We start from the raw sequence: 15588 nt of genomic DNA, 5'->3' as shown, positions 1-15588 counted from the left end.
CTCTCTCTCTCTCTCTCTCTCTCTCTCTCTCTCTCTCTCTCTCTCTCTCTCTCTCTCTCTCTCTCTCTCTCTCTCTCTCTCTCTCTCTCTCTCTCTCTCTCTCTCTCTCTGTCACAGTGTCTCTCTCTGTCACAGTGTCTCTCTCTCTGTGTGTCTCTCTCTCTGTGTCTCTGTCTCTGTCTCTGTGTGTCTCTCTCTCCACACAGGGCTGGGGTCACAAGTGGAATAGAAACACAGAGCCCTGGAGCTGAAAACTGTGGGCCATAAATTGCTGTGAAACTGCCTGCTTTTTAATAAAGGCTCCAACTAGCCACCTGAGAGAGGTAAAGATGAGACGTGCCAATGAGAGTGTGGGGTGTGTGGGTGTGTGTGTGTGTGCGTGTGTGTGTGTACGTGTGGGATGACTATGTGTCCAAGTGTGTGCATCGGTTTGGTTTATCTGTATTGGCGTGTGTGTGTGTGTGTGTGTGTGTGTGTGTATGTGCGCGTGCATGTGTGTGTGTGTGTGTGTGCGTGTGTGTGTGTGTGTGTGCGTGTGTGTGTGCTTGTGTGTGTGTGTGTGCGTGCGTGCGTGTGTGTGTTCCTGTGTATGTGCGTGCACATGTGCGAGTGTGTGTCTCCAACTCCAACCCTTAGTTTGATTGTGTGGAGGATTTGTACTCTCCCGTCTGCGGTGCAAAGTCTGAGCCACTTGACTTTATGAGAACAATTCATCAAACCTTTAATTTCATGCTACAGTCTGCGAAACCATTAGGCCTAAATAAAGAAATAACTAAGCATGCAAACTTGCGTGTTTGTGTTTGTGTTTGTGTGTGTGTGTGTGTGTGTGTGCGTGCATATTAATGATGTTGTCCTCTCTAGCTCTGTATTAGGTGGTGCCCTTGGAGATATGCGTGTGCGTGTGTGTGTGTGTGTGTGTGTGTGTGTGTGCATCCACTAGCTACTCTGACCATATTACCATGCAGAGTGTGTATGCTCAGCTGCAATGCACCCCCCCCCCCCCACATAAGCCGAGGAACTTCAGTTATAAAGACTGAAGCTTCCAGTGTAGCTGTTAAATCTAGCCCTAAGTAAGTAGTGTGCGTTTTACTTGACTTGCCTGCAACCGTAATATGTAATAGTGGCCATTCACACCATACGCCAAAGTCACGCTGAAGTCACGCTGAAGCCACGCAGTTTCATTTTGCGTCCTTGTTAACAGGTGAGACCGTTCACACCAGCCGCATGCCACGCCACGCTGAAGCCGTGCTGAAGCGATCGTTCAGGATTCAGTCCTATTTTCCAGGCATGACGCATGAAGCTTGAAGCTGCCAGGCATGAAGACAATGGGAGTTGTGAGCAGGTTGAAGGAGTGCCGCGCAAGGCGCTGGGGAAAAGAGACTGCTCCTGGTGTGACTGGTTAAGCATCAGTTCAGCTTGAGCCTGCCTTAAGCTTCAGTTCTGCCTATGTTCTGCCTATGGTGTGAACAAAGCCTTAGTCTGTTAGATAAGAGTGAAAGTGAGACACACGCACTTGATTAGAGTAAAACCGAGGCGAAAAGTACCCTCTCTCACTCTATTTAAAGTCAAACATGTACAGTGTGCTCTCACAACAGTACTCCCTGTGTCTGAGGAACTTAAAACATGGAAATTGAAGGTGATTGCATGACAGTTCATATTTGTGTTTAGCCTGCAAGGAAGTATTCAACACTGTCACATTGACTTGACTTTTGTACAACATAAGTCATAAAAAAGCATAAAATGTCAGAAATGTCAGAAATAGCAGTATAATGCGGACGTTTGCTATCTCGTTTATCTCATTCATGTGTCAGCCTCAGCCAAGCACTTACTGTCCATCTGTACTTTTATCTTTGGCCATTTTGTTAAAGTTGACAGTGGTGGCCGGGAGACATGAAAGACTGGGTGAGAGGGGAGGGGGATGGGGTGCAGCAAAGCTCCTGGGTTGGGTTCAAACCCAGCACATCACAGTTACATGGTGCGGTTTGATTGTGTACGGGACTAACATCTATAACTCCCTCCCATCAGGAAAAAAATTACCACCATATTTTTCTCCATTGAACAGACAAATGAGAAGAGTGAATCGTCCCACTTACATACAAAGAATAATGTCTCCAACAAGGTCACATCAGCAAATTGAAGTCCTTCTTACCACATTCATGCGTGGTTCTGAATGATAGCCGCCTACACAACATTTTCCTCATGTCTTCCACAAAATGAGGCTTGTGTTTGGCGCTGCGTGCAACATTGTGACAGAACACAATGAATGTCGACAGTCACTTCACTTTTGAACCGTGAGACATGTCAGGCGTATGACTGCAACGTCAAGATGTATCACTGTAAATGAGGTAGCTACATCAAAGTCGGTGGCGTGGGTTGACATTTTGAAAAGAACCAGGGTGATGGAATGGAGTCAGCTTAACTCATTCCCAGCCAATCACGTGACCTAACGTGATTTATGAGACGACGCGTCCCCGCCAATCACGCAATCCTGTGGCAATCCATGTTCTCACTGCTGTATGATAGACGGCTCTCTTGTGAAATAGTACTTCCAGGGTTAAAAATATGCGATGGTGAAGCTCCGCCTAAACCAGGAAGCAGAGGAAAGCCACACGTCTCCCACAGGCAGAGAAAAGGCTCGCTGGTCAAAGAGCTGGCACCGGCAGCTTTAACCCATCAGATGGCGCTGACAACACAGACTCGATGACGGCAGAGCAGCCTCTCAACCAATTCCAATCAGAATTGGAGGATTTTTTTTCACCAGGTGCTGGTGAAAATCAGTCAGTCAGTCAGTTCTCCTCTCAGTTAGCTTAGTAATCCAGTTTGTCAGCTCTCACACCTTATACATTTCAGCCGGTAGATGAGCTGCAGAAGTCCAGACACACAGAGAAGCAGTGCCCGAGACTCTGCCCCCGGCTCGGGATCTTCCCGGTGTTACAGTGAAACCTGGGACCGCCAAAATGTGTGACCCACCGGAAAGGGGCACTGATGCACATGTACTGCGTATTTCGGAGTGACACCAGAATCACAAATGGACGTTTGTGATGAAAACGACTGACATTCAAGTGTTGATAACTAAAGAACGAATGGCGCTAGAATACAATGTTTTATTTCTGTATGAAAGTAGAGGCTATGTTCTTTCTTTTGAGATATTCAGTGTTTATGTATTCATTGAACAGAATATTTGGTGGGTCTTGACAGTTTAGTGAAAATGATCAAACACGCTGGGGGTGGCTGGCAACTTGTTGTTTTTTAAAGCTGGCGGGGAAAGAGTTCATGAAAGTATCAGAAAGACAGAGGAGAGGAGAGGAGAGGAGAGGAGAGAAGAGGAGAGAAGAGGAGAGGAGAGGAGAGGAGAGGAGAGGAGAGGAGAGGAGAGGAGGGGAGAGCAGAGGAGAAGAGAGAGAGGAGAGGAGAGCAGAGGAGAGGAGAGGAGGGGAGAGGAGAGGAGAGCAGAGGAGAGGAGAGGAGAGGAGAGGAGAGGAGAGGAGAGGAGAGGAGAGGAGAGGAGAGGAGAGGAGAGGAGAGGAGAGGAGAGGGGAGGAGAGGAGAGGAGAGGAGGGGAGAGGAGAGGCGAGAGAGGAGGAAACAGGAGGAAAAAGAGAGTAACAATTGGATAGAAGGCGAGGAGGAACTACAGAGACACGCAGGCATGAGGTTGTGTGTGCACTGCACACATAAGATTAATTCCTGTTGTGACCTCTCCATTTCTTTTAACTGACGTGCAACTTCGACCGCTTCCCGCTATTAGTATGCGGCGAGGCTTTTTGATACCTCCCGCTACTGCAACTCATTTATTATTTCCAACTGACCTCCCTATGAAAAATAACACAATACATGCATCAACAAAGCACTGATTTTATGATTTGTCTACCATGATTTTGCCACGGGCTGTTATTGGATTGGACAATGGAATCATGATCTCAGTAGTAAGATGCTTTTGGGAAATGTATGTATTTGACCCATTTGCTTGATGTGCTGAATTCTGCATTTAATCCATACTGTATTACTGCAGTTAGTAAGGATACACCAATTTTCACAGTATAGGTTGAGGTGATGTCTTGTCATAGACGCTGGGTTAGCTGGCTCAGCCTGGCTGGGGGCGTGGTCAGGGTGGGGTAAATCCCCCGTTCTATCCATTCAGCAAAGTTAGAATTTAGCTGCTAGCCCAGCCCAGGCAGACACGATCTAGGATTTAACCCCCGCAGTAAACGCACATCTGAACAGACGTCTTGTGTTCTGCTCTAGAATCCCCAATCCTGTACTGTAGAGCCGCAGCACCGTCCTTTGGTGAGTCAGCCCATTGAGATAGATAAGGGTTTTTACCCCACTCGCGCACCAGCCGTATAACATTTTGTGGGCTTCCCACACATGCTGACTGTCACTATCCTACACTGTACCACAATAATATATCGCCGAAGAAGTCATTTGCATGTATTCTACATTCAGCATCACAGTGGTTCTCAACGTGGGTTCCAGGGACCACCAGGGGTACCCTGAGAGTGTTCCACGCGGTCCCCAGCAAATTGATGAAATGTTCAACTTTAACATTATTTCAGTTACGAGAAGTAGAGAATGTAGAAGACTGACTGTTTTGATGATAGTTTCTCTATTGTGTCTCTCTAACTACAATACAGACAGTCATGCAATTCTGGACAAAATCATATCTAACAATAAAAACATTCTCAGCTTTAGGTCAGAGAGACCAACTCTCATCAAATGAGGATCAGTGGCCCTACAGTAATGTGTAGTAAATTAAATTATAGTCATAATAATTGATATGGAAAAGGTTAAGAATCACTGCAGCATCACATGTACTATGATGATGTAATTTAGCAATTGCGCTAATTCTGGCACATTTACATTGAGGTTTATTGCTGATAGTGATTGCACTGTCCCAATTAAATGAATAAATACATAATTATGACTAAGTACTCAGGTAGACAGTAAGGTGCAGAAAATGAGCTTCCCTTGTTCACTTGCACCTCAGAATTATAATGAAGTGTGAGAAAGTGAGCTGGTGTGTCTTCATATAGATATTCACGGAATATTTTTTATTTTTTATTTTCACGGAATTGTGTTGCTAAGGAACCGTTTGAAACCTAGCTTCTTTCCTGTCAGCTATTGTATTAGCAAACACTGTAACAGGAAGTAAGCTGGGGGAAATTTAGAACGTTTATGTTGTCAAGTTAAAACCATCATATAGTATAGTATGCTTCCCCTCTGCACCTGTAACCATCATATAGTATAGTATGCTTCCCCTCTGCACCTGTAACCATCATATAGTATAGTATGCTTCCCCTCTGCACCTGTCATAAAAACTCAAGTTAAAACCATCATATAGTATAGTATGCTTCCCCTCTGCACCTGTCATAAAAACTCAAGTTAAAACCATCATATAGTATAGTATGCTTCCCCTCTGCACCTGTCATAAAAACTCAAGTTAAAACCATCATATAGTATAGTATGCTTCCCCTCTGCACCTGTCATAAAAACTCAAGTTAAAACCATCATATAGTATAGTATGCTTCCCCTCTGCACCTGTCATAAAAACTCAAGTTAAAACCATCATATAGTATAGTATGCTTCCCCTCTGCATCTGTCATAAAAACTCATGCGTGCCAGAGGCACAGAGGAAGTTACCATGCCGATGTCGCTGATCGTCTGAGAGGTCCAGGTCTAACATCAGATCGTCTTCATCCAGCTCTGAGGAACCCAGGTAGTTCAGAACATCCTGAGGAGAAAAACCAAAAACATTTAATGACTTAAATATATAGCTTTGATACGATGTTACTATGATTTATTATTAAATGGTTTTCATAAAACTCTAGGTTTTATTATTATCCAGGTTGTTCAGTATAACCTAAGGGGGAAACCAAAAACTACTTTAGAATATGGCTTGAATAAGTCATTTACTATAGTTAATTTTAAAATCATTTCATTCTCTCAGTATTCAAGGTTGTTCAGCACATTCGGAGGAAAACCGAAAAACAATTTATTGCTTAAAATGTGTTTTGGACATGACATTGTTGAATAATCTTCATTACACTGATTAATCCATGTCGCTCATCGTACATCCTGGAAGAGATCTGCAAACCAGGAAAGGCATAATAAACATAAGCAACAATAATGGATGTTATTGTTATTAGGACATGGTGCTCTTTTTTCTGCCTGCTCTTAATGAGAGTAGTCCCTCATCATCCAAGCTCATGAAAACATATTGTTACTCTTGTTATGTTGGGATCATTAGGGTTCAGTTTGGGAAAAGCAATGAATGTGCCAGAGGCTGTCGTTTTATGTAACATCTGCTCTGTGCTTCACAAGCAACAACAAAAAAGCTAGAGCTAAAGCTAAACAAACCATAGGAAGTTATTTTGCAAATCTATTTATTATCAATGATGACCCAGCATTAACAGCCCATTATGTAGCTTCACAAATTAAAGAAAATAAAAAAAGATAAATAAATCCAAACTTTCAAACCCATTTTCTCATGATCTAAAACTGTTTTCCCCCCGGCTGATAAATCATGTATTTGACTTTTTCTTTAACAACCTGAATAACTATTGTTCTGCCATCAATTCATATAGCATATATAGTTAGCACCCGGCTACGTCCGGACTTGTTACTGTGGTCTGAGGTAGAGAAGAGAGTTTATTTTATCGAACTCACAGTCCCGTGGGAAGATCGAGTTGAGGAGGCTTATGAGCGCAAGAAAGCTAGGTATGCTGAAATGGCAGCAGAGGCAGAGCAGCGAGGTTGGAGGGCTCGAGTGCGGCCTGTAGAGGTGGGCTGCCGTGGTTTTGTGGCAAAGTCCGTTATTGCCTTACTAACTGAGTTGGGCATTCGGGGACGGAGCCTGAAACTTGCGGTTAGCAACATGTCTCAGGCAGCAGAACGAGCAAGTGAATGGCTGTGGATAAGGAGGAAACATGCTAGCTGGGGAGCTCGCTAAGGTCAGATTGATTGTTTGTTGTTGGTCATGATTAACGGTCCGCATCAACAGGGCTGAATCATTGACGGTGGTGGTGTAGTTAGGGATTGTTCGTTGTTGGTCATGATTAACGGTCCGCATCAACAGGGCTGAATCATTGACAGTGGTGGTGTAGTTAGGGATTGTTTGTTGTTGGTCATGATTAACGGTCCGCATCAACAGGGCTGAATCATTGACAGTGGTGGTGTAGTCAGGAATGTCATACCGAACCGACCTGGATAGCTAGGCTTAGATAGTGAGGTAATATGCAGTTGTGCGGTGGTAGCATGGAGGGGGGTGTTTCCAGGACGCTGGATTACACCGTTAAGCCTTCTTGAGGTGTCGTGGGCCTAACTTAACGAAACGTCGGTGAAGGAAGGTGCCCACTTGAAAACCCCAATGACATGCTTCATACTGCTGTTGGCTAGGGTAGGTAACTGGTGATTTGTGTCTTGTTTATTAGTTTGTTAGCCTGTTAGCTTGTTTTATTCTGGATTGGGCTTCTAAATGTGTTTTTCCTCGGATTTTGGCACAAGGGATAGTAACATCTTGTCCTGTGTATTAATTAATAATGCTCTGTGCTTCACAAGCAACAACAAAAAAGCTAGAGCTAAAGCTAAACAAACCATAGGAAGTTATTTTGCAAATCTATTTATTATCAATGATGACCCAGCATTAACAGCCCATTATGTAGCTTCACAAATTAAAGAAAATAAAAAAGATAAATAAATCCAAACTTTCAAACCCATTTTCTCATGATCTAAAACTGTTTTCCCCCCGGCTGATAAATCATGTATTTGACTTTTTCTTTAACAACCTGAATAACTATTGTTCTGCCATCAATTTTAAATTATATTTAGGTGAACAAATATTTGATATTATATATTGCTATTGATATTATTTCATATTTGAAATTAAAGTAAACATAATGCAACATGATGTCCTCAGTGCAAGAAACCTTTTAGTCTTCACTATTTTAACCTCGATGGAGCTGAAGATGTCATTTATACTGTCCACCGCTCTTGCTGTCTTTGAAAGATGGCTGGCTTACAGTCAAAACTCTTTTTAATGGAGCTCATATTTTTGACAGAGAAACCTTTTCTCTTAAAAGGTACATTCCATTAAAGTGAATTAAGAGAAAGGCATTTGCTGTAAAATCAAAGCATTAAATTAGTTAATGAAAATATATTAAGTACAAGTACCTCAAAGCTTGTGCAGTAATTACGTTTGGTGCTTTGAGTAAGTACTACTGTAGATTAGGAAGGACACACCCCAGTCTTTACTTTATTCTGTATTTCTGCCTATTAGCTAAAGGGAGTTGTCCATGAGACTATCTGCACTGTAACCCAGCCAAGGAACTACCGTCATTCAGTTGATCCCAAACCGCTTTCAAATTGCCATCCCAACATGTCATAAGAAAAACATCTTCAGATTATGAAGATGTTTTTTTCTTCTTCTCTGTCTCTGTGATTCATTCATTGCAGCTAATGCAAAAGGCATGAACTAGTCACAGTGTGATCACATACTGTACATCCAAAGTAATGCTGGCAACAGCTGGTGTAGTAGATAGAGCCTGTTTTCATCTCAGAGTGCCAAGTTCTCAGTTGTCAACTACAGTATACTAGAGTAAATATACCTACAGGATATATAGGGCCAGGGACTACAGTATACTAGAGTAAATATACCTACAGGATATATAGGGCCAGGGACTACAGTATACTAGAGTAAATATACCTACAGGATATATAGGGCCAGGGACTACAGTATACTAGAGTAAATATACCTACAGGTCAGGATATATAGGGCCAGGGACTACAGTATACTAGAGTAAATATACCTACAGGATATATAGGGCCAGGGACTACAGTATACTAGAGTAAATATACCTACAGGATATATAGGGCCAGGGACTACAGTATACTAGAGTAAATATACCTACAGGATATATAGGGCCAGAGACTACAGTATACTAGAGTAAATATACCTACAGGATATATAGGGCCAGGGACTACAGTATACTAGAGTAAATATACCTACAGGATATATAGGGCCAGGGACTACAGTATACTAGAGTAAATATACCTACAGGATATATAGGGCCAGGGACTACAGTATACTAGAGTAAATATACCTACAGGTCAGGATATATAGGGCCAGGGACTACAGTATACTAGAGTAAATATACCTACAGGATATATAGGGCCAGGGACTACAGTATACTAGAGTAAATATACCTACAGGATATATAGGGCCAGGGACTACAGTATACTAGAGTAAATATACCTACAGGATATATAGGGCCAGAGACTACAGTATACTAGAGTAAATATACCTACAGGATATATAGGGCCAGGGACTACAGTATACTAGAGTAAATATACCTACAGGATATATAGGGCCAGGGACTACAGTATACTAGAGTAAATATACCTACAGGATATATAGGGCCAGGGAGATTCATTCAACCAAGTTAAAACTAGGTCACTCACAGCAGTCACAAAAGGTTAAAAAAAGAATGTTCCCACACAGTGTGGCACTTCTGGGAGCCACATGCACACCCCTGCTAGCCTAGGATCAAATAGATTGTAAGATGTATGAAAAATAAATAAGAGGTATGTGTGCATTGAGGGTATTTGCACTCTTTAAATTAATGTACACACACACACACACACACACACACACACACACACACACACACACACACACACACACACACACACACACACACACACACACACACACACACACACACACAGATCAAAGAAGGTAAGGCACACAATTATATGTATATATATATATATCAGAGATGCTCACAAGTCATTTTTTGCAAGTCCAAGTCTCAAGTCTTTGGTCACAAGTCCAAGTCAAGTCTCAAGTCTCTATGGATGAGCGTCCTATCATCTGCTGCATGCCATCCGGTCTGCTTAGAACACTACATAGCTAAAACTAAGGAATTCAAAGCATGTACTGTATTATCCTCACTCCTTATCTATTAGAATACAGTAGCAGCAATGATTAGAGATGATATTAGTAGACATTTCTTTAATGTTAATGCACCAAAACAATTAAATAAAAAAGAAAGAAAAATAAAGAGCAGCGTCCCTGGGTTGAAACGGCAATGGGACCCTATGGAGCCTGAGCTTGAGTGTCTGACTCTAGCCGGCTGACCCTGTTTACAATTTTAAAAACTGCGACAATTCACACAACTTTAACACGACATGCATATATTCAAACTCTTGAGCTACTTCTGCTCTCACTCAGAATGTCAAAATATAAACAATGTGATTTTTTGAGATATTTAACGTTTGTTTGGCACGACTCATACTAGTTAACTGCCGCGGTTCCGGGTGTTTTGCGGTGTCGTGATGTCACGCTGATCCATCGTATATCTATATCTATGTCTGTCTGTCTGTCTGTCTGTCTGTCTGCCTGCCTGCCTGCCTGTCTGTCTGTCTGTCTATATGTGTGTGTATGTGTGTGTATGCAGAGAGAATGAGAGAGAGAGAGAGATTGTATAGCATTGATGTTCCACCCAGCAGAACCTGAGGTAATCAACTAATAACGTCTTATAAATCCATGTTTTATGAACCTCCCTCCAGCTTGGGTGATCCTGAGTCATCAACACAGCATCCCCAATCGCTGCACTCATGTTCAGCTTGGGTCTGCTCAAGCCCTGATCTACCAGCTAGCTGAGCCACAGCCACAGGACTGTAGTGAGTCATCCCTCAGCACTTAATACCCACCACCAAATCTCCACTTTAATTAAAGCCTTCGTGGACATGTGGGCATTATTTACCTCCGATTTATAAGCTATTGCCTGGTGAACAGTGATGCAGTTTTGTAAATACTCTCATGTTGTTAGTGTTACTTTGAGGTTATAATGATGCAGTAGGACATGCCTCCTTTGGGTTTAGATGAGTTTCAAAAGGCAATGCTGCCATCTGATGGTAGCCAGAGGGAAATCAGCTACATAAGTCAGATTATGCGGCGTACCGGTTGATTGACAAACTCCTACACATTTTAACATTATGTAAATGGGGAAAAATGCCACTGAACGTTCTATTAATTACATAGACAGTAGCTTTTCTCACAAGGGAGAGAGCTGTGGCAATATAGGAGTATTGAAAAACAAATACAACTACAATAATGAACAGAGGAGTGCAGAATCAGTCATACAATTCAAACCAATCAATTGAATCCTTACTAAATTTATCTGCAAACAAAAATGACCAACAGTTTACAGCAGGGGTGGGCAACTATTTTTCATGGGGGGCCACATGATAAACCCAGATTGTTGCCGGGGGCCGAACAAATATTGTCATGCCGTAACCCATGGATGGGCAACTTTGATGATAGAGAGGGCCACAAAAAAATGTCCTCGCTAGGATTTTGCTGAGGGCTGAACGGCGCCAGTGCGAAAAATTTGGGGCATTTGAAGCCAGGTTTAGAGGAATAACTCATTTTAAATTAACAATTGTGATGTCATTATTCAGTCTTAACCATCAATATTTGATCCTTTTTCTGACTCCACCTGCTCTCCCTGCAGGGCTTGAAATTAACTTTTTTCACCACCTGCCAATATGGCTGCTAGATTTTAAAGTTACCAGCCAATTAGAATTTCCACTAGCCAAAATGTTTTTCTTGAAATAAACCAGAATATGAGTATGAATATGAATAATTTAAGCATAAGTATCAGTAAGTGGCCCGGGATTCTCAAAACCTGTGTTGAGGGTCACACAAGAACAAAAATGCAATCTTATAGCTAAATAAATCCAAAACCAACAAGTTAATTATTTAAATTTATACTTCAATGTAGAACAGTAATTTCTTACACATGAGATTACTTTTAGCCTTTTAGTCATAAATATTATTGAAAGATATTCCATATTCCAGACTGAAATGCTATAACAGAAGAGTATTGCCCAGAATGACATGAACATTTGGACACTTATTCAGCGGGTATATTGCATGTTGCGTTCAAGTGCACTGTAAAAAAAAAAAAATTTTTTTTTTTTTGCAATTCCATCGCGGGCCACACAGGGGGCGCCCGCGGGCCGCATACGGCCCGCGGGCCGTATGTTGCCCATGTATGGTTTACAGGGTGCCAAACCGCACAGTGTGTCCAAGTGTTCATAAGGCCACCTGGTACCTGGCTTGAGTTCCCACCTGGCTCTTTTCCTTTGGTTGAACATTTTCTCTTGATCACACACACACACACACACACAACCTGGGGAGGTCAGGAGTGCCAACTGGCAACACTGGCTTCCATGGGAACCTGCTGTCACCACCACCAGCATCAAGACTTTCCCTCCTTCTCAAGACTGGTAACTACAACAGGCAGCATTACTTAACTCTGGACGCAAAATGAAATGACTTTACCGGGGCCAAATCATATTTTCACATAATTCTTTGCATTTGTTTTAGACTGTGTGCACCATTCTGGTGGAGCATAACACATAGAACAGAATAAGCTGCAGCATAAACTGTGTAGACAAACTGTTGTATTGAAAGTCTTTTTGGCATTCTCTCACTCACATGATACAGAGTAAGTGATATTTTCAGAGTACTTTTAGTCTTATAGGTATCTCAATGTCTTATAGAAAAACGATGTGCACGGCACGGCACACCAGAAAATGAAAATGTTCAATCTTCAACATTTCTTCGAGCCAAACAACTTTTGTCTGACAGACTCATGGAGCGTATGGAGATGGATCAGAAAATCCAATAAGCAGCTCTGTTGATTTCTCATGGCTTCACAGCCTGGCTCTATTGATCTCCCTCACATCTGACTACAACAGCCTCAATGCTTGTGTCATGTCTGACTAGTCATCCATACCTTTCATTTCATCTCCATCTCTCTATTGTGTTTGTGTGTTTGTGTGTGTGTGTGTGTGTGTGTGTGTGTGTATGAAAGAGCGAGAGAGAGAGAGAGAGAGAGAGAGATAATATCCCTACTGTAGCTAACAGCTATATTGGTGTTCTCTAAAGCCATATCTCCTACGTTTTCCACGTGAAGCCATGGCGTTCTTCATATGAACATCATATTACTGTGTTTTCATGGGGTGCCCAATGTAGCAAACATCACCGAAAAGACTATAACGCATTTCACCATAGAGCAGTCGAACACAAGACCTCATTTTAGGCATTGAAGCTAATCGCTAAAAGGGATTGGAAAAGAAATGAAGACCCATACCGTGCGATGCTAGCACCCACCGAGACTTCATTTGAAGCTAAATTACCCATTTTAATGTGCCCCTCTAGCCACACAAATGCGTTAATACAATTTTATAACCCAGCGATGTCACCTTCCTACCTCAGATGTGTGATTTGAGTGAGTATAATCTTTGACTTAATAGAGATAATATCAGATCCGGGCCTCGTTAGAAGACTGCTCCATCTCTTAACGGCCAGGTGGAATGACGTCCAAAACAGGGATACGAGGAACCATTAAAAGTCTGTGCACACTCTATGGACTCTATGACATATACAGTCAATGAAAAGTACATTTATGCAGTGCTTTAGGGTTCCTAAATGCATTAAGTTCAAGGGAGGGAGATTTAGCTTTGCACAGCAGCAGCCCGGTATTCTGGCTTCCAGCAAATGCAGCAATGGAAAGTATGCAGACTTACAATCGACTTTCATTCTTTATGGGAAGATACTTCAGAGCCAATTGCCTTTACAATATTTGAGGGCTACAAGAGTGAATGTCCAGTCAAATCTGAAATGATTTCATTCATTCAAAGCAACCTGCATGTAAAGGAATGGATTTCACTCATTTTGACTGATTTACATCAATTGACTTGTTTTTGAAACTGTATCTATTGAGTGATGACTCAAATTAGAGTCAAAGCAGGGCCGGCGTGAGGGGTGAGCATTGGATGGCAATGCCCCTCTAACATGGGATTTTGTGCAAACCCAGAGTTCACATCCATGTTTAACTGTTTGAGTGAGAGGGAGTTCAGTTCAGATAGCGACTGTTTAGTTGGAGTACTGAGATTTCCGAGGGTCAGCGAACACATCGTTGTCAGCCGAGTCGCTGTGAAGCCTGTCAGTCATCATGAGTCCTGCCACCCAGAGCCGTGTATATGGAAGAGTCGCGACAGCTCCATTCCCTCCAATGGACCAGTTTTTTACTCTCAAGAGTTCCAGGAAGTAAGGTCCTGGATTGAGCAGCACTGTCGAGTTGCAGCAAAATGGACAGTTTGTGTTTTGAGTTTGTGTTGTTTGTGTTACTTTGAAAGTTTTTTTTTAGAAGCAAATTGTACAACATTTGAGGGGCCTGCCTGAATGCTGTGGTCATGAAAGAGAAAAGGTTACGCCTTGCAGAGGATCCGACAATCCTGAGAAGACAATAGTCTGCCCACTAGTGGACAAAGCTCACATGGCATGCATGAGCAGGTGCAATTATTGGTGGGAAAACACCACTTTGGCTGAGGTCAGTCTGCAATAATCCACATTATTCCAGATAATAATAACAAAAAAGGTAATATTATACAAAGAGTTTATTTGCAAAAACAGGTATCTCCATTTGTATTTTTTTTTTTTATCCTTTTGTATTATATTGATGTATGTTCACATAAATCACTCCAGGGAGTATCAAATAGATGTTTATTCATTTTCGGAATGGCTGTTTTTGCAAATGAACGCTTCAAAGAGGCTAGCGTCCTGCCATAATCACTATCACATCAAACACAAGCAGTTATGTTAACTAAGTAATTAATTCTCAAATTAATGCATTAATGCATCCAATTAATCAAATTAATGTAATGCATGAATGCATTAATTAGGAAATATTTATATCAACCTACTTGTCTTCACATAATGGGAGGTATTAATATGAACTCTATCTTAAAGCATTGAGGAGTTATAGTGGTTTCAAGAAAATCTGTTTTTCCTAATTAATATGCAAATTGATGCTCTAAAACTTTAATCAGGTCATGTGCTCTATAGTGAAGCTGTGGTGTAGGTATGAAGTACAGAATAATAAAGCTCTTCACTTCAACCGTTTATTTTACAGCTTTTATGTTTGCCAAAGGTGCCAATAATCCTGGACGGCTCTGCAGCCGTCAAAACACAAGTACAAGCAAACAAACCTTTTCTTCATCAACCACTTCTGTCAGTGCTCTGCTGCCTTGACAGTTGGCATTAGACACTTAAGTAGAAATATGCTGATTTCATGTATGTATGATATTTACAACTGAGGTTTATGATATCTTTGTGCAAAGAGCGTACTCATAATCCATCCATATCGGTATTATCCTTCTCCTCTTTTTAATACCCAAATATCTGTTTGTGGTTATTATCACTGTGAATCGTGCCTGGGAAAGAGCTTCTTATGTATATGATTAATGCAGGTGTCATTTACAATATCTAGGTTTTACAAGGCAGCAATCAGCCTGGACAATATGAAAACCTGAGGCGTACTGCTTCAGACACTGTGGAGGAAGAAAGCTACCAGCCAAGGAACTATTGATATCCACACTTTTCAGTAACAAAAGCATGTGCTAACAGTTCTTCAGATTGTGGGATAAGAGATCATTTCTTAGAAAATGTCTCTTGTAATGACAAACATCGATGTTTTTAATCAACTGGAATTGAATGTAATCACGGTCGGTCGGCCA

At 41.7% G+C, this 15588-nt stretch overlaps 1 protein-coding gene across 1 annotated transcript in view; it reads right to left on the bottom strand.

Moving 5' to 3' along the window:
• ccser1 (coiled-coil serine-rich protein 1) overlaps positions 1 to 15588 on the bottom strand; it is a gene marked incomplete at its 3' end in the record, with an annotated part of 170535 nt that overhangs the window by 138484 nt on the left and 16463 nt on the right. Inside the window, exon 5 of the mRNA XM_083645277.1 lies at positions 5641 to 5731. Coding sequence (XP_083501403.1) covers positions 5641 to 5731 — 91 coding nt within the window. The remainder of the gene's footprint in view (positions 1 to 5640; positions 5732 to 15588) is intronic.

Source organism: Poromitra crassiceps (genome assembly GCF_964638095.1).
Source record: "Poromitra crassiceps genome assembly, chromosome: 10".
Lineage (NCBI taxonomy): Eukaryota > Metazoa > Chordata > Actinopteri > Beryciformes > Melamphaidae > Poromitra > Poromitra crassiceps.
This window is presented reverse-complemented; position numbering and strand designations above follow the sequence as displayed.